Raw genomic sequence first — 25,160 nt, forward strand, 5'->3', positions numbered from 1 at the left:
ATATTGCACAGTCATGCATCAGTACTGTCCCGCTCAGACTGCACAGTTAGGCATCACTGCCTCCTATGTCTTTCAGTTTCTGTATATTGAAAGAAAGTCAACCCAACACATGCTCTTACAGGAGGATAAACTTCTAGAGAATAAACATTGACCTGGACAATTTATCAAGGACACATCAGTAAAACATGGTTGCTGTCGACTGACATTTATCCTAGGAAAGCATGAGATCCTGTAACTGATTTAGTGGTGTGAAGTGGAAATCTAAATGTATGTGAGATTATTTGAGGGAAAGGTGGATCTACAGTAAGACTATATAGTGTTGAGATATACAACTTATGGAGAAGGAAAGGAGATAGATGGAGGCGAGAGCAGGGGAAGGGGAAAGAAGTGAGAGGTAGAAAGGAGATGGAAGAAGATAGGGGAGAGGAAGAAGAAAGAGAAGGGAGGAAGTGTGAGGGAGAGGCAGAGGAATGAAAAGGAGGACAAGGGAAAAATGAGAGGAAATAGGACGGGGAACGAGAAGGATGAAATAAGGGGGAACGAGAAGGATGAAATAAGGGGGGAAAGAGGCGATTCGAGCTGAAGAACAACAAAACCCCTAAAGGTAGTGGGAGGCCAACAGAGAGGGAGAAGAGAAGCGGGTTTTTATTCCCTGTGTGAACTCAAGTCGAGCCATTCAGACTACCTTGTCCTGAAAGCAAACTCACCATTGCAGTTGCCATTGGACAGGGGATTGAGCAAGGTGTTCTGTTCACACTGAAATGAAAATAAATGTAAAGAATAAAAATGTGAAACAATATAGCTATGCATTCCTTTCTCTGTGGGGGTGACAACAATTAGCTCATTCAGATTTTTTTTCTCTAGACTTGTGTCATATGCTGTGTTACATGAACTAGGAAATGAAGAAACAATTATGGACTGGAAATAAGTATATGTAGGTTCAGTAGATACTTTGCTCACTGAGTCAGATGTAGAATGTCTTTTGAAATACTAAATTTGCTTTGATCTGAGGTCAGAAATCATTTCACACACACTAGCCCCATGAAAATGCCTGAGAAGCACTTAGAAGTTGCTGGATGTCAGGGAGGGAAAACACAGCTGTTCTGTATCATAGTTCAGCTTCTCCAACAGTGATGGCTCAGAATAGGCATGCTATCTGTTTATCAAAAAGTATACTATCATTTTTGGCTGTTGATGATGACAATGGGTATTTTTCAGTGTTTACTTTATACCCAAGTCTTGATGGCTTTAACAATTGAATCCTCAGAACCATCCTGTGAAGAAACGAATCTTGTCTTCCATTATGGGGGAGTGAAGGATGACCAAGTTAGAAAACAGGACCAAAGTCACAAAGCGAGACACAGCTCAGACTGGATTCAAAGCCAATACCTTTCTGAGTTTCTGCTCTCAATCACTGCTTGGACAGTTTCTCTGTGTATCAATCCTCAAGACAGAGTGGGAAAACATTTTCCTTTGTGTGTGGTCCAGTGAGACAGATTACATATTTCTATCAGGTTGCTTACATTTACTTCCAAGACTCAATCTTTGTTTTACGTAGTGCTTGGACAATGACAGCAACACCCTGTGGCTGTGCCATAGAGACTGGCCTTCAGCAGAGGCAATTTTTCTTTCTTCCTCTTCCCTCTCTGAAATCTCTTGTACAGAAGAATTTCAAATTATTTATTTATTTAATTTATTAAATACTGTACTTTCAGGAAGTGAACTATAATTTCTTCAATTCCATATAACTGGACAGAACACAGCGACTTCCTTCCACAGTATAGTGTAGAAAAGGTAGAAAGTGGAGGAACTTTCGAGAGGAATCAAGTCACTCCTTCGCTTATGGGATCAGTATTACTACCAACAGTAATCAGTCATGTTTGTCTTACACAGGTTGGCTAGGATGCGAGACTCTGCACTGATAGTGTTTTTTCCAGAAGAGTATAACCCTAGTCTTACAAAGCAAAACACCAAACAGATTCCAATACAGAGGCATTCTAAAAGATATCTGGCCAGCCTGCTCAAAACGTTCAAAACCTTTAAAACCAGAAAATTTAGGAAACTGTGTCAGAGAACAGGAGCACAAAGAAACGTAACAGTTAAATGAAATGTGATGCATTAGCTAGAATCCTGGACCCTCCTCCCCTCACCAAATAAGTAAATAGATGCCCCTCAACCGAAGAGAGGATAGAGAAAATGTGGTACATTTACACAATGAAGTACTATTCAGCAGAAAAAAAACAATGGAATCCTGAGATTTGCAGGCAAATGGATGGCACTAGAAGAAACCATCCTGAGCGAGGTAACCCAGTCACAAAAAGAGAAACATGGCATGTACTCTCTCATATAAGGATTTTAGACATAGATCTGGGGAGTGCCAGCCTACAATCCCATGGCCAGAGTCTGGGAAACAGAACCTTCATTCAGTGGCTGATGGAAAAAGAGGCAGACTCCCATGGCTAAGCACTGAGCTGAACTCAAGAAAGCCAGTAACAGAGAGGGAGGACTGATGACCAAAGGGATTAAGACTGGGCTGGTTTAACCCCCAGAAACAGCTGACCTGACAAGGGTTAGCTCTTGAATCCCAGGCTGATGCCTGGGAATCCAGCATGGGACTGATTAAGACCCCCTGAATGTGGGTGTCAGTGAGGAGACCTAGGTAATCTATTGAGCCTTGGGTAGTAGATCAGTATTTATCCCGGGTATACAAATGGACTTTGGACTCCCATCCAACAATGTGAGATGCACTCTCATCCTGAACTCTTGGGGGAGGGTCTAGGCCCTGCCCTGGATGAAATGACAGACTATGGACATCCACATGGAGAGCCTTACCCTCCCTGGGGAAATGAGGGGAAATTGGGGGGGTTGGGAGGAGGACATGGGAGGAGGGGAGGGAAACGGAGAGGGACCTCGAACTGACTTGTGAAGCAACCTTGTTTCTAATTTAAAAATAAATAATAAAAAAGATGGATTTGTTAGTTGGAGCTGGTATGTGGTATGCAAGACATTAACATCTCAAAGTGTTATGAGGTTTAGAGAAGCTACCCTACCTTCTTAGTTTTCCTATAAATCAAAACTGTCAAAAATAAGGTAATTTTTAAAATATAGTTTGTCCTAACAAAGTACCAACTGTAGTCCCACTATGTGGCACTGGTGTAAGCACTTCCAGCTGAAACATAACTTTACAAGTGAATGATAGTCCTAAAAGAAGGAAGGAGACGGAAAGCAGTGTTGGGAATACATGTTCTCTTTACATGGCCCTGGGTTACACTGCATTGCAGGGTTTTAGGTGAAAGATAATAAATTCCTAGGTTATACTGTAATGAGGAGCCAAACACACAGTATTAAGTTCTTTTTTCTGAGAAGCAGGTCTATAAACACACCTGTGCCTTATTGTTGTTTACCTGAGGACATTTTAGTGGTCTGTAGTATGACACACATCATTAACCTGGCATCCCTACCTTGTTGACATCATCGAGTGGGTGACTGCTGTCATTTCCCTCTAGGATTATTTTCATTAGATCAGTATTCAACTTCTTTGCATTCAGGAAAACAAGTGGGTTGTTTATTGAGATGATTTTAACCTGTTGCAAGGTTTCCTTTTAAAGGGGGAAAAAAGAAAAGATTCAGAACTCTAGAACTCTGAATCAAATGAGAAAAAAACAAAACATAAACCAAAAACTAATTATGCCTCATCATACTAAATCTTATGAGTCAACACATCATTTAATTGTGGATGCAATCTCTCTCTCTCTCTCTCTCTCTCTCTCTCTCTCTCTCTCTCTCTCTCTCTCTCTTCTTTGGATTTATTTAGTTTTGTTTTTACATCCTGAATGCAGTTTATCCTCCCTTCTGTCTTCCAAGTGCCCCCGCAACTCACCCATCCACTCTTCCTCCTCTGTTTCTCCTCAGTAAAGGGCAGACCTCCTATCAGTATCAACTAGCTATGATATATCAAGCATGGATGCAATCACTTAGCTAAAATTTTTGTTATTGAAATTTACTTGTAAGTCTTAATGAAATACCACATATATCAAGGAAATACAGACTTCTGTATTGAGAAACATTAGTAACAATACAAGCTCACAGTTTTTCAGTAAGTTCAAGGCAATAGCCTAGACTGCCCATCTCCCCACAAAATCCCTCTTTCATTCCCCCTATGAATTAAAATTAACTTACTGTTGTTTTCACAATGGTGTGGATCAAACCCAGAGCCTCTCATATGCTAGGCAAGCTCTCTGCTACTGAGTCCACCAGCATTTTAATACAACTGAAACTATCTCAAAGTGTCAACTATCATCGCTTTACAAAACAATCATGTAAGCTCCCTTCTAGCTGAAGCATGACTTTGCAAATAGTTGGCAGTCCTAATTGGAAGAAAGCCATAAAAGACAGTATCTGAAACACAGGTTTCCTTAGCCGACCTGGATTACATATGCTGCCAGATTGTAGACAAAAGATGAAAAAAGGTTCTGACACAAAATATTTCTACTTTGCCCATCTGCTCAGATAGTATTGACAGCACTTGGTGCTGTCTAACCCAAACTCCCTTTTCTGTGACTTTGGGACAGGTATCTTGATTGAGAAGATGGACAGTCCTATGCAATGAAAGCTTGTTCCCAACCAAGCAAGACTTTATTCCTTCAGGCTTTAGTATTCCCACAGAGGAAGACATGCAGAGAATAGCCATGCATGCAGGCAGAAGAAATAAAAGATTTAGGTACATAAATGTGGGTAATTCAATCGCTCACTGTTCACCCACTTTTTAAAATAAATGGTCAAAATATATATTTCAGGGTTTATAAAACTGAAAATACCTGAACTCTAGAAAGTGAGGGAAGTGCAACAAATAATACAAGAAAGCAAACAGATTAAGCTGCCAGTGTAACTTTTAATCCAGAGGCAACCACTGAGAAACTGAAAGAAAACCATTAATGTTTAGGTCTGCCATATTCAGTCATCAAATTTGATTGTTCCAGGAGTTTCAAGATGAAAAAACCAAATATTTGTTAACAAATAAAGATTTGGCTGCTATACAAAGAAACCCTGTCTCAAAACACCAAACCAAATAAATAAACAGAACTGAGTTCATTGAATGAGAAGAGATATCCCAAGTTTGAATGGGCAATTTGCATGAACAAGGGGTAAAAAAAAAGTGGGGGGGCACCATTTTAAGTAAGGTAAAACTTTCATTCAATAGTTTACCTGAAAATTATGTTCAGTCTCACATCTTTTCTGGATAATATTAGGAAATTAGTAGAATGTAACATTTTAATGAAATTGGGATTTTTACTATTTATATGGGTTACAGAAGAAACAACCCAGATTTGAGAACATGAGAAATTTCTAGCATTTGCATCTGTTCTAAAAATCACTCATTCACCATAAGTTATGCTTGGCCCAAGAAGGCAAGGATTGCACAGTTTGCTCACCAGTGATTTTTAGAATAAAAACTTGTCAACCTAAAACCATATTCTATCTCAAAGATGAGGACATCAATGGAGGATGATGGGACTATGAGCAAAATTCCCATGGGAAAAAATACAACAGAAAAGAAAGGCTGACTTGGTTGAAAACCTCCAAGGCTTGGAATTAAACAGCCCTCTGTGAAACAAATCTCTTATTAAAAGAACAAACCATTCTCCTAGGGGGTCACAGAAAGACTCCTGACCTTACTTCCTGTTTTCAGGCTACCTGGGAAGACCTTGACGTTTGTCCTTTCGGAAGGAGGCCAGTTCTCTGTGTTCTGAGGGGAATCATAAGGTAACACAAGTGAATGTGAAAATAAAGGAAAAATGTTAACCAAACATTTATCAAACAGGTTCAAAGTAAGGCCAACTTTTAAAAATGGGAAAAAAATGATTCAAGAAAACACTTACATCATTATTATTTCTCCCTCACTTTAAACTTTTCTGGTTATTTTTGGAAACAAGAAACTAGAACTGCCCGTTCCTGCCTAGTGGGCACCATACTTGGTACACAGGCTAAACTCAGTGGGCTAAACTCATACTTGGTACCCTTGACTAAACTCAGTGGGCCACAAAACAAAACAGAAAGATGAGAATGTGGGAAAGGGGAGTAAAGCAAGGATGGGTTTGTGAAGTTCAGAAAGAGATAAGACAGGATGAGTAAAAGCAATCCTGCATGAAATTGTCAAAGAATAACTTTAACTTTTGCAAGATAATAGAACCCAAACAAGGCCAGCTAGTTAATGTAAATTGCCTTTTTATGAAAGTTTTCCACTGTGTATAATTCCACACCTATTGGCATTCTATACAGAGCCTCAGGTTTAATAATTCAGTATCATTGTATTTTCAAATAACACTTTTAAACTTCTTTGAGAATTTCATACATGCATACATATGATCATATTCACCATGCCAAGAATGACTAGGTTATTACAACAGCAGTGCTTGAATGACTTCCTTTTTCCTTTTTTTTCTATTCCCTAATTTTATTTATCACCTAAGGAAGAAAAATCTATCAGTTTGGCTTATTTTATACAGTTTAGTAGTGAAAAAGAAGTTTTCACATGCCTAAGGTAGTCTCTGCCACAACTCAATTGTGAACTCAAATTCTATGGGCCATGGTGTGATTTAATTAGAAACCTAAATTCAAAGAGAACTTTTCTTTTTCTCTACTGATTAGTGCATGTCCACTGCCATGTGTGGTACTAACATGTATACCTCTGGAAATGTATAGAAAGTGGAATGATGTTGTCAACTAGCATAATTTATCTAATCTTAGGAGCCTTCAAAGCTGCCTCATCCACAAATGTTAATACTTACAAAGAGACAAGGAAGTTAGACTTACATCATGCATTTCTGTCTTCACCTTAAATTCCAATTCTTTCATGTTTGTTATGCTTAAAGTCTTTGCCCTAAATTCAAGGCAGATGAAAATTACGAGTCATTTCCTGATCATTATATTAACAGAGAAGAATCAAAAGCAGCAGGTTGTTTTTAATCATAAAATTAAACATTATGTGGTTTATACTCTATAGTGATTTTTCTAGAAGACATTGGTAAATCTATATTTTGTGAGGATGTCCTGTAGTAGAGAATAACAACAAAGGTATCCAACTAGAAATTAATAAATAGGATTTATCTCATTTAATCCCCCAGAATCCCACTGCTCCAAACTGTAAGAGATATACTGATTTGAAAAAATTATGAAATGAGAAAAGCTAAAGACTATATGGTGTCTCATAAAATCTTGTTAGAAGAGTGGAAGGAAAGGGGTTTGGTGGCAAAAAGCAAGATCATAGTCTGTATTTCAGGTTCTAGACAGGTGAGAAAACATATTTTATATTTCACTTCTTAAAGTTATAGGCTCAGATTATTTCATAGATAATCCCAGGGGACCCATGAGAATGGAGTATGACAATTAGCGCATGAAGTTTGGGGATGCAGGAAAGTGAATAGTGAATGAATTGATGATGCTCAGTGGAAATCCAAAGCAATAAAGCATTCAGCAGCAGATGGCACGGCTTCTCAAAAGTGAAAATGGTCATGTAATTTCTCAAATAATGACTACTGGCACGTGTTTACATCTTATTGAATAACCTATCCTTTATTTTGTTTTCAAAATGCTATGATAAAGTATATGATCATGAGATGTATTGATTTTAATAGATGCTATGAAATTTGTTATAGTTTGGGGTTTTTTTTTATTCTGTGGAGTTTTTAAATTTTTTTTAGATTTCTTTTATTATTTTAATTTTAAATAGTTTGTTTTACATGTCAATCCCAGTTCCCTCTCCCTCCCCTCCTCCCGCACCCCCCCACCATCGCCCCCAGGCTCCCACCCTATTGCCATTTCCTTCCACATAGGGGGATATCTAGAGTCACTCAGGGTAGGGTCCAGGCACTCCCCCTAAGAGTCCAGGCTGAGAGAGCATCCCTCTTTGTGTTATGGACACACAATGTCTGTTTGTATTCCAGGAATAAACACTGATCCACTGCTCAGGGCCCCATAGGTTGCCCAGGTCTCCTCACTGACTCACACATTCGAGGGGTCTGGATCAGTCCCTTGCTGGCCTCCCAGCTGTCGGTCTGGGGCCCAAGAGCTCTCCCCTGTTCAGATCAGTTTGGGTTTTAAATGGCTCTCAAATGCCCATGTGTTTTAGGCCTGGTTGCCAGCTTATATTGCTAGTGGAAAACAATAGAGCCTTTCAGAGTTGAGGGATAGCAGAAAGGAACTAGGTCACTGGAAGTGTGCCATTGAAGGTGATATTAGCACCATAACACCTTTGTCTCCTTGTCTTTGGGGCAATTAGGAGAAAGCAGACTTATTCTACTGTTCACTTCTATGAATGCACTAAGACACTGCAGGCCCAAGGCAACCTCCAAAATCATAGGCAAAAATAAAGTTGTCCTTTAAGTTGGTTTACTTCAGAGATCTATTAGTATATTTCATATGTATGTAAGATATTTTGCTATTTCTTTTTCTGTTTCCCCACTAGAAGTAAGAGAATATGAAATGATAAAACAATATATATTTTGTGTAAAAATAAAAGTAACTATAATATCATGTGTTTTGCCATAGAGCAAAAAGAAACAGAGTATTTAAATAAAGCCTTACCTTGGGAAGCGTCCTATCACAATGGCTATGGTGCAGACAACACCAAACAACAATCCCACATTGGCAGCAAAGCATATTGTAAATATGTAAGTACTGATCCATATGCCCTAAAGAGACATAGAAAAAAGAGGTGACTACTCTTTCTCATTTTTCTTAGAACTGCAAATCACTCACAAATGAATTCAACAGCACTCCACTGAACAAAGTTTGCTTGTGTATTTATTCTCTCTCTCCCCCACTCGTGTGTGTGTGTGTGTGTGTGTGTGTGTGTATGTGTGTATGTGTGTGTGTGTGTGTGTGTGTGTATGTGTAGGGTGGGGAGTGCAAAAGTAAGCAGACCATTATGTGAGTTGCCTATAGAAGGCCAAATGAAAACTTACTAGAGTTGGATCTCTCCATGTAGGTTTCAGGGATGAAACTCAGGTCAGCAGGATTAGCAGTAAGTGCCTTTATCCACTAAGCCATCTCAACATTGCAAGAATATTTTATGTAATGTGAGTAGAAATACAGAAATACAGAAATACAGAAACATCCCATGGCTCCATTATACTCTCAGCAGTAGAAGAGGAAAGGTACTTTGCTTAACCTGTAGGATTGCCAACTCGTCATTCAAGCCCCAAATACTATAAGTCATATCTGTAACTAGTTGGTTGATATGTATGTGCACAAAAGTACATTATAATTTCCTACTATTCTTATTTAATATAATGGTGTTGCAAGCAATGATTTTCAGGGTTCTTCTGTCATTCTTAACACTATTCTATGGTTACTGTACAAAAAAAATCTGATATAGTTTGTTACTATATACAAGGTTTTCAAAGTCTAGTTTTAAACTAACTGGATAAACCAACATTGACGATGATTTTAGACCAACTACTAGAAAGATCTCATAAAGGGCTACTTCCTACAAAGGTAATTTCATGGCTGATTTAATTCTTAGAAGGATTCCAATGCTTTTTAAGAAAATAAATTCTCTTTTAATTGTAATTTTAAATTTATTGTAATTTCACCCACCACTGAAAATATAATCAAAACAAAAAAGGTATTTCTAAGTTTAGAGATGAAAAATATCTTCAAAAGCTAAAATAATTTTATGAAATCTAGAAAGGTTATACTTCTAAACTCAAAATCCTATATTTATAAAATCCTAGACTAATAATTATTTTCAGGTTATTTTCCCCAATGGTGCATGTTACATACACCATTTTCCATTCAATTCTAACTTTTTTCTTTCTGTTTCAATGTTTTAAAGAAACTTCAAAAATGTAATTCTTGTCATCTACAGCCCAAAATCTTGTTAAAATACAGTCAACGCATAAAATAAAATGAATCTATAAAAGTAAAAACATCTGAAATAAAAAATAAATGTGCTTTTAAAACCCTAACTATACATAAGATCTAAACCTGTCAAATACTCAGAAGTTTGGATGCTAATCAAGAAAAACACATGAATCCCACAGCTTTTTCCCAGTTTTCAATCAACTGTAGTCTTTCAAGGTCTTTGCAATCATCTTATTGGTAAGAGTCCATAGGGACAGAGCTTTGAAATTTCCTGGCTGGGGCAGGGTCACCAGAGAGGGAGCTAACACAGCACAGAGATGCTTTTGATAAAATCGGACTGCATCAAGCCAGCATAGCCATTTGTGTCGCTCTATCTTGTTCCCAACCCGAGAGAAACCACTAGTGTTTTCATTGCCATTGTGACAAAATACTAGAAGGAAACACCCCAGAGCAGGCAGGATTGTTTACTTATGGCTTCAAGGATTTCATTGACTATTATTGGCCTTTTCTCTTCCTTCACCTGGTCCCCGCCTTGGTCACATTCAACACAGACCTTGACATTGTAGTTTATGCTCTCTGGAAGCAACATGGCAGACACATCCAGAGTCATACTTTTCTAACCTCAGTGTTGCTCAGTTTACTCACTTTGACACCCACAATTAACAGGCACAGTTAGAGATGAAGGAAGACAAAGAATGCAGAAGTGACAGTGTGCTGTCACCAAGCACCCTTAATTCCTAAAGCTACTGCTCAATTAGGGACACATTGCAAGCAGACACGCCTAAGACAGAACTGCAGGAGGCACCTGTTTACTTGCCATCTCCTGCTGCTACCCCATTGACCATGGTCTTAAAGGAATCACTGAGAGACCTAGCCAATGAAAGGAAAAGAAGGATAACCCTGAAACAAAGCCAAAGAATAGGTTTGGGCATGTAACAAGCATCTTAAGGGAAAGAAAAAAAAAAACCTAGTGATTCATATGGAAATCCAGCATACACTTATTTCGTTAAAAAAAGAGAGAGAATTATATGGAAAAATAAAGTTGTTGACTATAAATAAAAACAGCATTTATATAAAAACAGTATTTAAAGTGTAAAGCAGGATGAACATACATAGTTCATACTAAAGACACTGCACATGGACACTTGAGGGGAGGGCCTGGGCCCTTTCCGGAACGAAATGACAGACTCTAGAGATCTCCCATGGAGGGCCTTACCCTCCCTGGGGAATGGAGTGGGGATTGGGTGGGGGGGCTGGGAGGCTAGTGAGAGAGGAGTGGGCATGGAGGGGAGGGAGAGGGAGCTGGGACTGACATGGGAAGCAAGCTTGTCTCTAATTTAAATATATAATAAAAAGTGTTTTAAAAAAGACACTGCACACAAGAAAAATTAAAAAAAAAATACTGGTGAATATATGGTTCATTAACAAGAAAGCAGAACGTGTATTTGCAGAACAATATTCAAGTACAGGTTAGAAGAAACATTTTGTAACTAGTTTCTACCCTGAAGTTGAGCATGAGGTTCACAGAAATTTTATACTATACCCTAAATCACAGAAATAGTAAAAACGATGTTACTGAACTTTGTGGGAAGGAAGACTAAAGGTCATGGACTATTAATTTGGAGAAGGCTGCTCACATAAAACATTAGTTATGTTAGCTGTGACTTCTTTACCTAATCTATCAGTGTCTGAAAACATGGCCAGCTCTAAAAGACCCTGACGGAAAGCATTTTAGACAGCCTAACATTTTCTTATGGTATATGAAGTGACCAACATTTTCGAGATGAAATGACTCAGGGAATATAAACTCCATGAAAATTCTTAGAAAACTACTTGATAACGGCACACAAAACAGAAATGAGTGAATTATGGTGAATAATAAGCTTGTGTTTCTGTCCCTTCTTCCTGCACAAATGGTGTCAAGAAGGTGGAGTCTTCATCAGTCTACACATCCCTCAGGCACTCAGCCTTGTGCTGTGCTGAGAGTCACAGGGGCAACACTGTGAAAGTAAGTACCAAAGATTAAAAGAGCAAATGCAGGTCATGGCATTTCAATAGGACAAGTGACGTGTACGGCAGAACCATGGCTACTCATGAAATTCTTTGCTTTCCCTGGAGAGAGGGAAGATTTTGGGACACTTTTATGTAGGCCAGCTTCTCTAGAATATAAGTACACTAAATATTTCTGTTAGCCAAAACACACTTTGACAGTGTTTAATGTTATCTAATCTGTCCTGTTCTCAGAGTTATCTTGTTAATATAATCCTCCCATGGTTTAATCCGTTTGGAAGGCAAGTTGTGAGGCTTTTTGGCATGAACATGGACACTATTGCACCCCACCTTGTATCCATGTATCATACATCTAATGCTGGGTTTTCATACACATGATAAGCATCATATTTCTCAGTGTGTACTTCCTCACTAAGCTCTTCCTTCCAAATCAATCCAAAATTTAAGTCGGGTACCCTCAATCCACTCAAATTTGCTAGTCTATCTTTGAAATTTTTCAAACTACACATTCATCAAAGTAAGACAAGATTCTAAAAAAGAACAAAAAACAGTAACAGACAAAATTCTGTGTTCATGGTTTCATTCAAATTGTGAAAAGCTAACTGGGTATCCACGAGTCTCAAATGGTTAAGCATATTTCCTTCCAGTATATTTGGCAGCATGTCTTAAGCCAAAGAGGAAATGTCTGCTCAAGCTGCTACTTACCCAATCAATTTTATCCACATTCCAGTATTTCTTCAAATCCCGGAACTGTATTAACATTCCCTTCAGTCCCACAACAATGATGCTGGCAAGGACACACTGCAAAGGGAAAATAAGTTGGGGAAGAAGAAGCAGGACAAAGATTTTAATGTGAATTTAAAGCGCCAAGGTATTTTCTGCTTACTTTTTTTTTCTTTTTGTAAAGTGTAGAGAAAAGGTCTCACCGATTAGGTTAAAGTAATATTTGTTCATTTAAAACTTATTTTGTCCTTTAGGGATGCATCAATTTTAGGAAATCACAGGGCAAAACCAATGCAGGTTGAAAAGAGCAGGTAAGAAAAAGAGAGGAAGTGAATTCTGAGGGGAATATCACAAGGTTGAGGTCCTTTTTGTTAGTCACTGTATTTTATTTGAAATATGTTTGTGACAGAAATTATACATTTATCTCATCTATTTCTTCACAGGGGTCCTAATATTAGTCATTTGTTTCACCTATAGATGCTTGTATCTGTGAAAAACAAATTTGAATATTAGGCAGCTGTCTTATGAAGACAGTGACTCTTCCTTGGGAATTTAGGACTTATAACACCAGAGGCTAAGACTGGGATGGCAGCTGGGATCACTTGGGAGCCCAGGTCTGAGGAAGGGTAGATGAAGCACCAGTGCCGAGGCCCACTCAATAAAAGATGTGTCTATGCTATGAAGAAGGATTTTGTCCTCCATTCATTTCTGCAGCCCACACTTCCTGCAGAATTCTTTTGAAGCCTTTGTTTTTCCACGGCTGGGGATCAACCCAAGTAACCTGTGCATGTGCAGTTAGCACTCTTCCATGGAGCTACACCTCAAGTCCCAGAAGTCTGCTTTTCATGATATTATCTCTAGTTGCCCCCGATGAGCCAGAGGACTGTTTCCATTTCCTTCCCTTTCTCCCTCATCAAATGTGGTAGTTTTTCTATACTTCCTTATACTCGACCCTTCACTTAAGTAAAATGGTTTTCAGATTAAGATTATTGAATTTATTCTCCCAGAATATTTAGTGCACAATAATTCTAGCTAAAAGTTAAGAAGTACATAATAAAAAATCACTACTGTACCATGGGCAGCCAGTACAGCAAAGGTCCTATTGCATAGATGACTATAAGGACGAAAATGCAAGATATTAGACAAGCCACCTGTAAAACACAAGACAGACAATAAAAGAAAGCCTTGAACTCTATTGTTATTTCAACACTATGAGAATAGGGGAAGAAATAACATGTTGGCATATCACTGTTAAATTGTATGGAGTGTCCTTATCTATGTTTTGCAGTCTAGAGACATCAAATGTAACAGTTGACAAACTGGGGCAACCAAATGAAGTCAGTGATGAGACAATTACACACACACACACAAATAGGACACCATTTGCTTACATAACTCATCATAGCAGTGGCTAGTTGCAAGTGAGAGTAAGTCCTCTGAGGAAAGTCATACACCCTGACTCACTGTTTTCTAGAGAACCATGTGGGGTAACCACTGAAGAATTCATAGCCTGGTGTTTTCCTCTCCTCCTCTCCTCTCCCTCTCCTCTCTTCTCCTCCCCTCTCCTCTCCCCTCCCCTCCCCTCCTCCCCTCTCCTCTCCCCTCCCCTCCCCTCCTCCCCTCCTCTCTCTCTCTCTCTCTCTCTCTCTCTCTCCCTCCCTCCCTCCCTCCCTCCCTCCCTCCATCAGCTGTTCACAAGGAACTCTGGCAATGAAATGGTCAAAAGGGGTTGCAGGAGCAGTCTCTCTGTTGCCAGTGCAACAGACTTCATTTTGCTAATCCCAAGAGTATTAAGATCATGTTCTACCCAAGGAGCTTGCTGACAAAGGTCAGTAGGAACCACCTGCCTCCCACAGCAATGACAGAGAACCTCATTTCCCAGAAGCAGAAGTCCCTGACTCCATAAAAACATTTAGCCAAACTGCCACCCTAAGAAGCCTGTCACTGGTCCTCAAAGATACCTAAAACATTATTGTGAAGACATCAGAGGGAATCTTGTACTGGAATGGCTTAAATGTAAATTAAATACATGAATAATTTCAAAATCTGACAAGGACAAAGGAAGATCTCCAACAATGCTGTTGGGGTTACAGTATAAAGCAAATGTGTGGGACACAAAACCACCATGATATGAGAAACTAGACACAAAAGACACAATTCTGCACCAATGACAATGTTTAAAAAGAGAAAAATTATAGGATGATAAGGGATAAAGTAGTCACCAAACATTAAATATAATTAGGCATAGGGAAATGCCCATTTTGGAAATTCTTCTAACTCCTGTCAAAAATTGCTCATGGTGGGAAAGCGTGAATTTAATAGGAAGATAAGGCTTATTGCACAGTAGCAAGACATGGGCAGGGACAATCTCTCTTCCCTTGTTTGTCCCTCTTCTCCCTCTCATCTCTTTCTCTAAAGGAGGTCAAGTGACAATCTTGTTTTTTAATAGTTTTAAATACTGACAATAAGCCCAGTGTACAAGCGTTGTATTTCTAAAGAATTGCTTACTTTTTGAGTTTTGTTCTATTTATTAACCATGTGTTTCTTTTTTCTCCTTGCACTGAAGTAGAGCATGTATCACTCTTCTAATTTTAGATACTGTCTCAGGTTTAAAGAGGAGCATTTGGTCCCAGCACTGGCGATGGAGATCTTGTGAACACATATTCAATTCAATTTGGCATTGTTCAAAGTGAGGCAGTTCAACAAGCTAGAGATTTCAAAGCTATGTTTTATAGTTCCCAGTCAGATTATAATCTACTAAGGATGCTATAAAACTACACTGCAACTAAATAATAGTAAATAAAATGCTCATCCTTGAGACTCTTCACTAGTAATATTCAATTTGTTTGCTTTTCCTGTCAGAATGGAAACAGCATAAGTAAGTCTTCAATTTTTTGGAAAGATATAGGTTATAAATACTGAAGGCAAGTAAATACTGAAGGTAATCATCAGCTGTGTTTTCTCTTCAGTACTTTCCATGTCATGCTGACTAAAGGCCTCCTGATAATTTCTGACTTAAATTTTGGGGGGGGGGTGGTTCGAGACAGGGTTTCTCTGTGTAACAGCTCTGGCTGTCCTGGAACTCCTTTTACAGACCAGGCTGGCCTGGAGCTCAGAGATCCGCCTGCTTCTGCCTCCTAAGTGCTGGGATTAAAGACATGAGTCACCACACCTGGATTGTCTTAAAATTTTAAGTAGTCATGTCTAAGAGTCAAGTATTCATAAAAGCTAATGAAATCTTTGTTTTCTTCATTTTATTGCAAGGTTCTATACATATATGTACGTGTATATATGTAAACATTACATGTACGTTCTGTTTCAGAGGGACAGAGGGAATAAAGAAATGTAGCATTCATTTGAGCTGTCAGTCTCAGTAGCACCTTTCTATATTGCTCATTACAAGGATGACCACTAAAGGCATTAGTGTCCTCCATAGACACACAATACTTGATTGGAAAGAAAAGGAGACGAAAATTGTTTGCTTCCTAAGCAGAGGTTGAATGATACACACATGTATGAAAGGTGGTGGAATTGTAAAAGAGATAGGAAAGGGAAGGGAGAAAGAATGAAAGGCAACACAGCTAAATTAAGAAGGCCCTGAAGAAGACCCAAGCAATGAATCAACTTCTGGAAGAACAAAAGCAATACAGTTTTGCAAACTAGAGCCCAGCGGCAATCTTAGCATTGCAGAAAAGCATGCCAGCTGCGGTTTTCAGTTGTGGCTGCACAGCCTCTGCAGCAGATGCTGTCTGGCATCCCTCATGGTTCTGTGATCTTCCCGAAGACCCTGAGAAGCATTGATGTGTCTCCGCTGTTGGAAGTGAAGAGAAGCTTGCAAGAGAGGGAACCAGGGGACACTGAGACCCTGCCCAGAGTTAACATGCCAGTTCAGAAAGAAGGGAAGTAAGAAACAGTATTCATTTGTGTTGTTTGTCTTTTTCTCCCAAAGGCTGTCTTAGATCCACAGGCCTTGGGCATCACATATAAATAAAACAGCAAAGGGCACTTCCACATATGGAGGATGACTGTGTGTCTGTGTCTTTGACATCAGCACTTGCTACTAAATGATCAATATCCTTCGTTGTTTCTTTTTTTATTGAAACAGTTTAGTTTTTCTGAAACACTAAAGTTGTTACCTTCTACTCACTCACATAAAATAGTCCTATATTTTCTGCCCAGTCATCACCATACTAGCTCCTAAGTACTTGAAATGTGACTAGTCCACATTAAGATTAGGCTACACATGTAAAATACATACTAGATTCCTAAGTTTTATTGAAAAAATATTGTGTACAGTTCTTTAATCCATGTTGAAATTACAATAATTTTACCCCACCAGGTCAGTTAAAATGTATTCAAACCAACTTTAATAGGTTTTCCTTTTTTTAAGATGTCACCACTGGATAATTTAAATTATGTGGGTAGTGCATATTATATTTCTGTTCAACAGGACTTCTCCAAAGTATGTGATCAAATGCCTGATTTTAAATAGAACATTTCCAACAACAATGTACTACAATACATTTAAATTTTATTAATGACAACATAAACGGCCTTTGTTCTGTCTGGTTAAAACTCACAGCTGACAATGGGCACTTTTCAACTTGTTTTTTAGAGACAGGGTCTCTCCTTGACTAGTGAGCTCCTGGAATCCTCCTGTCTTCTCCTCCCTGGCACTGGAATTATGAGTATGTGCCACCATGCCCAGACTTTTAAAGGTAGTTTCTGGGGATGAAAACCCAAGTTCTGGACTTCCCATGCCAAGCACATTACCAGATGAGCTATCTATCTCTCCAGCCCAGGGATCCAGTTTGTGACGGTTCACCCTCAAGAACCTCATTATCGGCTGCAAATTTTATGAGACAGACCAAAGGCTGTTTATGTTGTCATTAATAAAATTTAACTGTACTGTAGTACATTGTTGTTGGGAATGTTCTATTTAAAATCAGCATGCAAACACATAGAAAGGCAGGCAGGCAAAGCTAAGCAACTGAGATAACTTGTCTAAGAAACCACTAGAGTGGGTAGGAAAAACAATTTTCTGAATTGTGCAAAGACTTTTCTGGGGCTGAAGTGTTTTCCTCTTAGCAGGAAGATCACTCTATTGCTGTTGTTTGTAGAGCTGGGGACTGAATCCTGTGCATGGTAGACAAGTGCTCTATTATTAGCTACATCTTCAGCCTTAACTAGAGAACTATCATGGTGAAGAATTCCTATGAGAATATTGAAACTGTTGTAAGTGGTAAAGAAATTAATACAGGTAATATGCTTATGACTTGTGCTTTCAGGAGTTGTAATTAGCTTAAAAGTTGAAGGGCTTTTTGTGTTCCAGGTTAATTTAGTGGGTATTCATGCCAGGGCCTAGGAGAGGCAGAACCCTTGAAGGGCCCGCACTGTGAAATCATGATGTGTGGAGACATGCTTTCACTCCTCTCCTGTTTAGAGTCAAACTTTGAAGACATGGTTAGAGCTCTTTTCAAGCCACAGCAGTTATCAACTATACCTATACACACTTAGTGATTACAACATAAAAAGTCTGAAATGGATACTACCAAAGCACTCTCGATTTGAGTGTGCACATTAGTTCAGATTCAATTCCTGTGCAATCAGAAACAGTTTCCACATCAGCAAGCAGGGTAGCCTGAGACTATTCTGCTGTTGGGCTTTGGTGTTTTGCTAGGTTCATTTCTTTTAATATTTGATGCATAAATTGCATGAAAAAATCTTTATTAAGTAAGATGTCTTTATAAATGTTCTCTTGCTCTAATCATTCAAACATGTGACCTCCAGAAGGAATCGCTGTGTCCTTGTCCTAGTAAATGATGTCATTGACCTGCTCAGATTTTATAATTAGGACAATTTTCTAAAGTTTTCTTCCTCTTAAACATTCAATGTTGAAAGCTACAGAGACTGATCAGAATTTTCTTGTCACTAAAGCAGTGATAAGCAATGCGTGCAAAGCACCTAAGGCCAGAGACAGCACAGATCATGGTGGGGCCACCTCAGGGCTGTACGTCAGCCTCTTTGTCCATAAGACGGTGACACCATAGCTTTCTCAAGCACCTTCAACAAGTGTCAATTTTACACTTTTCTTATGCATATTCTACAATTATAAACTATATTATTAAATATAAGCTAAATAAACTTCTAATAAATGTTTTAATTTTCACATAAAATAGTTTATAGGTTCTCATTCAATTCTTATTTTATTCTAGCTGTTACTGTTAATTTCTAATGATATACATAAATTCTCTTGATGGGTCACTAGTTAAGAGTGCAGTCACTCTGAGTTTAAATCCTAGCTTTGCCACTCCCTATGTCTGTGGCCTGGTATTCTATTGCAGTTTGTAGAGAAGCTCCTTACGCCAGGAAGTAAACAATCCAAAGTAACTTCAGGAAGTCCCTGAAACTAGCCAGATTCATTGGGCCCCTCCTTCCCAAGAGTAAATAATAAAAGTTGCAGAAGTCAAGTGCAGACAAGCAAAGACTCGAAGAATACAGAGACCAGCCTGGAAAAAGCAGAAACCAGCTACTTGAAGAGGTTTAGAGCACATAAGGCACATGGCACTCTCCAACCTGTTGAGCTGCCTGCAGGCTGTGCGTGTGCTCCCAGCTCCCAGCTCCCAGCTGTTGTGAACTATCACCATGCTGGGGTGGGCTTTGGTAGCACATCTGTCTTTTAATCATTTCTGCTCTTGAAGTAATCCCTCACTCATATTATTTTATGTAACCCCAATAAAACTCACTAGTTCCCCAAGTTGGAACTAGATGTGTGTGTTGGGTCTCCCCAGGAAAAAAAAATTGTCACACAACACCTGGGTCAATTAGTTCAACTTTCCCTCAACTTTTCACATAGAAACAGAACAATTTTACGTCTTGCAATGAGTTGCCTAAAAGATTGAGTAAAGTAAGACACCCAGTGCCTGACGCATAACTCAATACTGTTTCTACCACCATCAGTACCATCATCTCTATCATCATCATCATCATCCTGCCATTGCAGCATAATGCCGAGTATACAGCAGGCTTGCAAAAACACGGATCAATTTGAGTTCCTAAAATATATATAAAACAATTGTTTCTTTAACCCCAAATATTCACGTATATAGAATGGCACTGTGACACATTTGCTCACTGTTGTACATAGAATGTTAGTGTCAAGGACTGATTCTGCATAGGCTTGGTTTTATTTTATATCAAGGAAGAGAACAAAACAGAAAAACAAAGTCACCCAGACTGTTTAGGTTAACTGAGATACCGCTAGAGGGAGCCCTGGCTTCAAGATTGCTAATAATAACACTGCCACCAGTGCAGAATTCAGCAGTTTGTTCCTTGAATCATTGAGCCTGTGGGAAAGTCATCATTGGGAAGGATAAGAAAAAAAGGGGGGGGATAGATAAAGGGAAATGGGGAGCGTGAGAGGGAGGGAGGAAGGGTTTCTAAAAGTTACTTAGAAAATACAAATTAGCACCATTTTCCAGGCTCAATACATCTCTCTTCTACTCTGCAAAGGGAGTGGTGGTCCCACAGGCCCTTTCCCTGAAGAATAGTTGTTACCTGTGTCTTTGCTCCTGTGCTGTATAGACCAGCTGTCCTTCCCATGGCAGCAGCACTTGGGATACAGAAGAAAAATGAAGGGATCACATTGCTGAGGCCGTGGGCCAAAAATTCCTGCAAGATTAGTTATGGGAGAACAGAACATTTCTTTATCACAATCCCCTTCTATGGTCCCAGGTATTGCTTTGTCAAAGAATGAAGCTCCTTTATTCAGTTCCAGTCTCCTCATCAGTAGAGATGTAACAATTTATGATACAAGTAGCTAACATTCACTGATGGTTTCCAACCCTCCAAAACACTCTTTCAACTCTTACAAGAAGCTCCTGCGGACATTCTACTTACTTACGATTTCAATTGTCCATTCTAAAGTGTAAGTTGTCCCAGTTGGGTTTCTGTTCCCACCCTCTTCCTCAAAGACTTCTGTCTACCTAACTCCAGTGGCTACTTCTTACCTTACCTGGTATATAGAAGCATTTGCCACAGTTGCTTCTTAAAAACTCCCTTCAATTGGTCCCTAGGACCTCACACTCCATGTTTCCCCCTACTTCTCTGGCTGTCACTTCTATTTTTCTTTTGTGTCTACATCTTAACTACACAGATATAGACTGGCAACTCCCACATTTACAATCTTCAGGGTGGACTCCTCCTGAACTTCACACTCCTATATCCAGCCTGCTATTTGGCATCTACATAGTTAATGGGAACTCAGTAACTGGTCTATAGGGCTATCCCATCCCATTCACGCCCTCCCGTATCTAGCCCTCAAACTGTACGGTCGGTCATTAATGACTCTCTAGAACCTATATATCCACATGTGCCCTTCCTCACCAGGGCCTGCTCAAGTCATCATGTTTCTACTGGATAAATAAAAACTCCTTCTAACAAGTTGCTTGCCCCTACTGGCATCAGTTATTGTAAATAATTTTCCCTGGCCACAGAGAGATGTGATTCTTACAGGAAAATGTAGATAGCAAATAGACAGACTAAGACATCAGGTAGAGAAGGGTGTGGAGAGGCCTGAATTTGAGGAGTGGAAAACAGAAGTCTTCCTGGGAAGTGAGGATCTCAATGAGCAAGTTGTACAGATGTGTGAGGGGACAGGATTCACTGGAAATAGAGCTGTGAGTGCAAATTCCTCCACTAGTGAGTTCGAAGGCAATATCAAAAGTATGGCAAGGACATATCCTAAGAAACCAGACAAGAAATGGGATCCTGGGGGCATACAATTTTTTCACCATGGTAATGAGGTCTGTGATTTGAGTATGAAAGCAGGAAGGCCCTGAAGCTTGTGAGTGGAAGAAAGCAGTTTTTATCCCTGGGATGTATAGCAGGGCTTAATATACACATATACAGAGAGAACTGAGGTTAGACAACCCCAGCGTGAGTTCTGTGTGCAGGAACAATGTGCTTGTAGGCAATACACTGAAGCTTCTCTTCAGGCCCACAGAGCCATGTGGGGACTTGGGACATGAAAAGGACACAGGGAGAAACAAATTCAGTAAGCAGGTATGTACGAACTCTCGGGTATTTAGGAACAGGACTTCACACCCTGGAATGTGTTGATATTAGTATTCTACTTTGAAATCCCTAAGAATTCAAGGTTATCTATTGTGAAATGATAAATATGCTTGGATTCTCTCCTAAAATCAAGAAAGAGCACAAAGGTATAGGTCTCTAAAATGTATTTAAGGGTCAGTGAGATAACTCAGCAGGGGAAGACACTTATGACCAAACCTGATGATCTCAGTTCAACCCCAGGAACCACACGGTTGTCCTCTGGCACACATGCAGATAAAAGGAAGGAATGAACAAATTAATGTAGTATAAAGTTGGAAAGCTAAACTCTGAGCTTCCTGGGAATGACTCAGAGACTTTGCTGTTTTGTTCTGCCCATTCTTGCTACACATTTAGAAAAGTTGCATATTCAAACATTTGACATATCCAGTACTGAAGAGTCCATGGAGCAGTAAAACACCCTGACTAGAGAGGGGCTGAGGGCACACTCCACCTGGTTGTCATCAACCGAATATTTGAACTTCTTGGCAGATCCTTGAGCTAGAGACAGCGAGGCCACGTAGCCTACAAGTGCAACTCCGAAAGCTTCGGTGAGCACTGCGGAGAGGATGTTCATTGGTGGAGCACGGGGAGGAGGGATCCTAAGGAGAGGAAAGACTATATTGAGGCTACAAACCTTCCCGTCATTTCTGTAACAACTTGCCATGGATCCCACAGCACTGTTTCTAAAATTTACAAGGAATGCCTAACCCACCCCAAGGGAAAAAACTAAACATCCTTTTCCAGAGAAGTCCTGTGTTCTCACCATCATTTAGTCAAAAAGCAAAATTGTAAGGAAAGACCACAGGGAGAGACTCGTGCATTTAACTGACATTCATTTCAGGGAATTTAGGTCATACCACAGAAATTCTGACTTGACAAAAAGTTTCTTGTAGGAAACAAAAGCATATCTGGGCTTTCCTTTCACTTGGACTTTTCCAAATATTTATTTGGCTGGCACTGAAGCTGTGTTTCCTAACTAGAATGCTGCAGAGTTTCAGGCAAACACTAGCTTACTTTACGTCGGCTAATCTCCAAATATGTTGTTGACTTCATTATGGTAATTACATTTTTAACTCAGCCCTTTCATGAGACAGTTAATCATGGCTTACACAAACTAGAGAAAATATGTAGGAAGATCTCATCTACTCTCTGTAGCAAAACAGACCACACTTAGCTTCATTTCAAAGAAATCTTTAAAACATTTCTCAGATAATACCCATTCATTATGTCTTATTGTCCCTTGAAAACCATGTAAGCTTAATGACCATTCATGTATCCCTTGTCATTTTTGGAGATTTATCTCTGCCACACACACCCCAAAGAATCCCTGTGGTAAAAAGAAAATGGGGGGTGATTTCATACTTGTTGGTATCTTACTATCTAGTGTGTGAGTAGAATATGGGCTCTTTCTCATTAACTGTTGCATTTAATTTTCCCAACAACCCCAAATCAAGTACACCATAATCACTGTGGGCATGAGAAAATGTTTGGAGGGAGGTTACGAGGAGAACAGCTGAGAGAGGGAGAGGGGGGTTGTTTCGGTCTCAGCTCTGGGTTCTCAAAGCCATGGTTTTTTGCATTTTCTTAAGAGGTTTCTGAAAAAGGAACTCAAGTGAGGGTGAACATGAGTAAGTGGAGAAGGACAATAACTTTTGTCACCCACTTACTACCCCTTACTCCCAAAACACATTTTTATGACCACACATCCTAAGACACATATTATACAAACCTTGAAATGAAGAAATGGAACTTTTATTTCACTAAAATTAAAAGTGATTCATTAATAAAAACAGGACCGAAGAAGAAACAATGAGCTAGCTTTCAAAGGAAAAACAGAGGAACCTTTAGGAAAGCAGTCAATTGAGGACACCCTCCTTTGCTTGCATCTACAAGGATTTCTTAAAATTCATCTTTTTTAGTTACTGAGACTTTTTCTATTTCTCTGTTATAAAGGGATAAAAAATAAAATACTTAAGACCCAATAACTCTTAATTTTGTCTCAAAATTTATATGTGTCTCTGTTATGTAGCCCCTAAGAAGGGAAATTCCTAAAGTATTCAGTTTCCTCTGCTATATCTTGTCAGCCTGTTTTTGGAAGGACCTCTATCCTTTCACTGGGCTAACCGTGTAAAACAGTCTCTTGAAGTCTTGAGGAACACTTGAACGAGGTGGGGAGCCAGGCCCGCACTCCTTCACCCTTCTCTATAATTCTCTACTTAGCCTGTGGGCTTCCAATTCCACAGGATGCTTGTTTATATTTATCATAACTTAAGTGAAATAAAAAGGGCCACAAGAACATATGCGGCTAAAGAATTAAGTTGGGCCAAGTCCAGGAGTTTGCAAATTTAGTAACCTCTATTATTTTTCTAGCCATATCTTTATAAATACTTTTGGAATCTTTTACTTGAAGAAATGCTGCATAAAACAATTACATGATTATTTAACAACAGGTTAGCTTATAATCTAGAAAATTACTATTTTTCTCCACATGTTGATTTAGACATTTATATTAAAAATTAATTCGAATTTTGCCTCATAAAGCCACAAAAAGAAATGAAATACATACGTACCCAGGCCTGGGCCCATTGAACATCAAAAACAAACACTCAGATAAACACATATTAAAAGAAAGGCTACATTACCCATTTGGAATGTGTCCAACTACTTCTAATCCATATGTGTTTTCCATGTTGGTACAATAGCAAGCAAATGAGGCAGCAATGATCTGTGTGGTTCAATTCGAAAAAGAAAGAAAGACATATATATCTCTGTGTGTATGTTACTACCTGACTTTCAAACACCAAAGGCCACTTAAAATACATATTATATGTTCCATAATTATTATTTATTACTGAAGTACTAAGAGTTAAGCCAGGAGTGGTATTGCATGTCTGTAATTCTAGCAGTCATGATGCCAAGGCAGGAAGATCTCAAATGTGAGAGCAACCTGGGGTATACAGTAAGGTTTTAAAAACTGAAAAATAAAATAGGGGGAGAGGTAAGGAGAAAACGGTTTACAGGCATGAGGCAAGTTTGGTTAGGAAGCATTAATTTCTGATGTCTTAGAACACAACTGAATTGATGATGACTAACCATATATTTTAAATTCCCTGGGGAAAGGATTTGGAATGTTCCAGTACAAAAGAATGCAAAATAACCAAGCCAATGGATATGCCAATGATTCTGATCTGATAATTAAACAGTAGATACAGTGTCACAATGCCACACTGAACTAAGTATATACAATCACCGATCAGGTGTCAAGAACAACTCTAAAATATTCAGGATGTTCCTCTGAGTTTTTAAAGAGCAGAATGTACAATCTCATGGATTTTCTAACATTCTGCTTTGTACCCACACAATTATTTCCCCTTTTGAAGGCACAAAAACATAAAATGCAGTTGTGTGTGTGTGTGTGTGTGCGCGCGCGCGCACGTGCACACATGCAA

The 25,160-nt window shown here is 39.1% G+C and overlaps 1 protein-coding gene across 4 annotated transcripts in view; it reads right to left on the reverse strand.

The window, feature by feature from the left end:
* Slc26a7 (solute carrier family 26 member 7) overlaps window positions 1-25,160 on the reverse strand; it is a 112,193-nt gene that overhangs the window by 13,062 nt on the left and 73,971 nt on the right. For 3 of the 4 annotated variants that reach the window (XM_040741155.1, XM_013110969.3, XM_013110970.3), the window contains 10 exons: window positions 24,354-24,436; window positions 22,163-22,310; window positions 20,155-20,268; window positions 13,671-13,748; window positions 12,580-12,675; window positions 8,584-8,690; window positions 6,814-6,880; window positions 5,672-5,746; window positions 3,462-3,599; window positions 708-756 (listed from right to left, as the gene is read on the reverse strand). In XM_040741155.1, the coding sequence (XP_040597089.1) occupies window positions 708-756; window positions 3,462-3,599; window positions 5,672-5,746; window positions 6,814-6,880; window positions 8,584-8,690; window positions 12,580-12,675; window positions 13,671-13,748; window positions 20,155-20,268; window positions 22,163-22,310; window positions 24,354-24,436 (955 nt within the window). The remainder of the gene's footprint in view (window positions 1-707; window positions 757-3,461; window positions 3,600-5,671; window positions 5,747-6,813; window positions 6,881-8,583; window positions 8,691-12,579; window positions 12,676-13,670; window positions 13,749-20,154; window positions 20,269-22,162; window positions 22,311-24,353; window positions 24,437-25,160) is intronic. The other variant, XM_040741152.1, reaches the window with a different exon arrangement.

This window comes from Mesocricetus auratus, unplaced genomic scaffold, assembly GCF_017639785.1.
Source record: "Mesocricetus auratus isolate SY011 unplaced genomic scaffold, BCM_Maur_2.0 Super-Scaffold_6730, whole genome shotgun sequence".
NCBI lineage: Eukaryota > Metazoa > Chordata > Mammalia > Rodentia > Cricetidae > Mesocricetus > Mesocricetus auratus.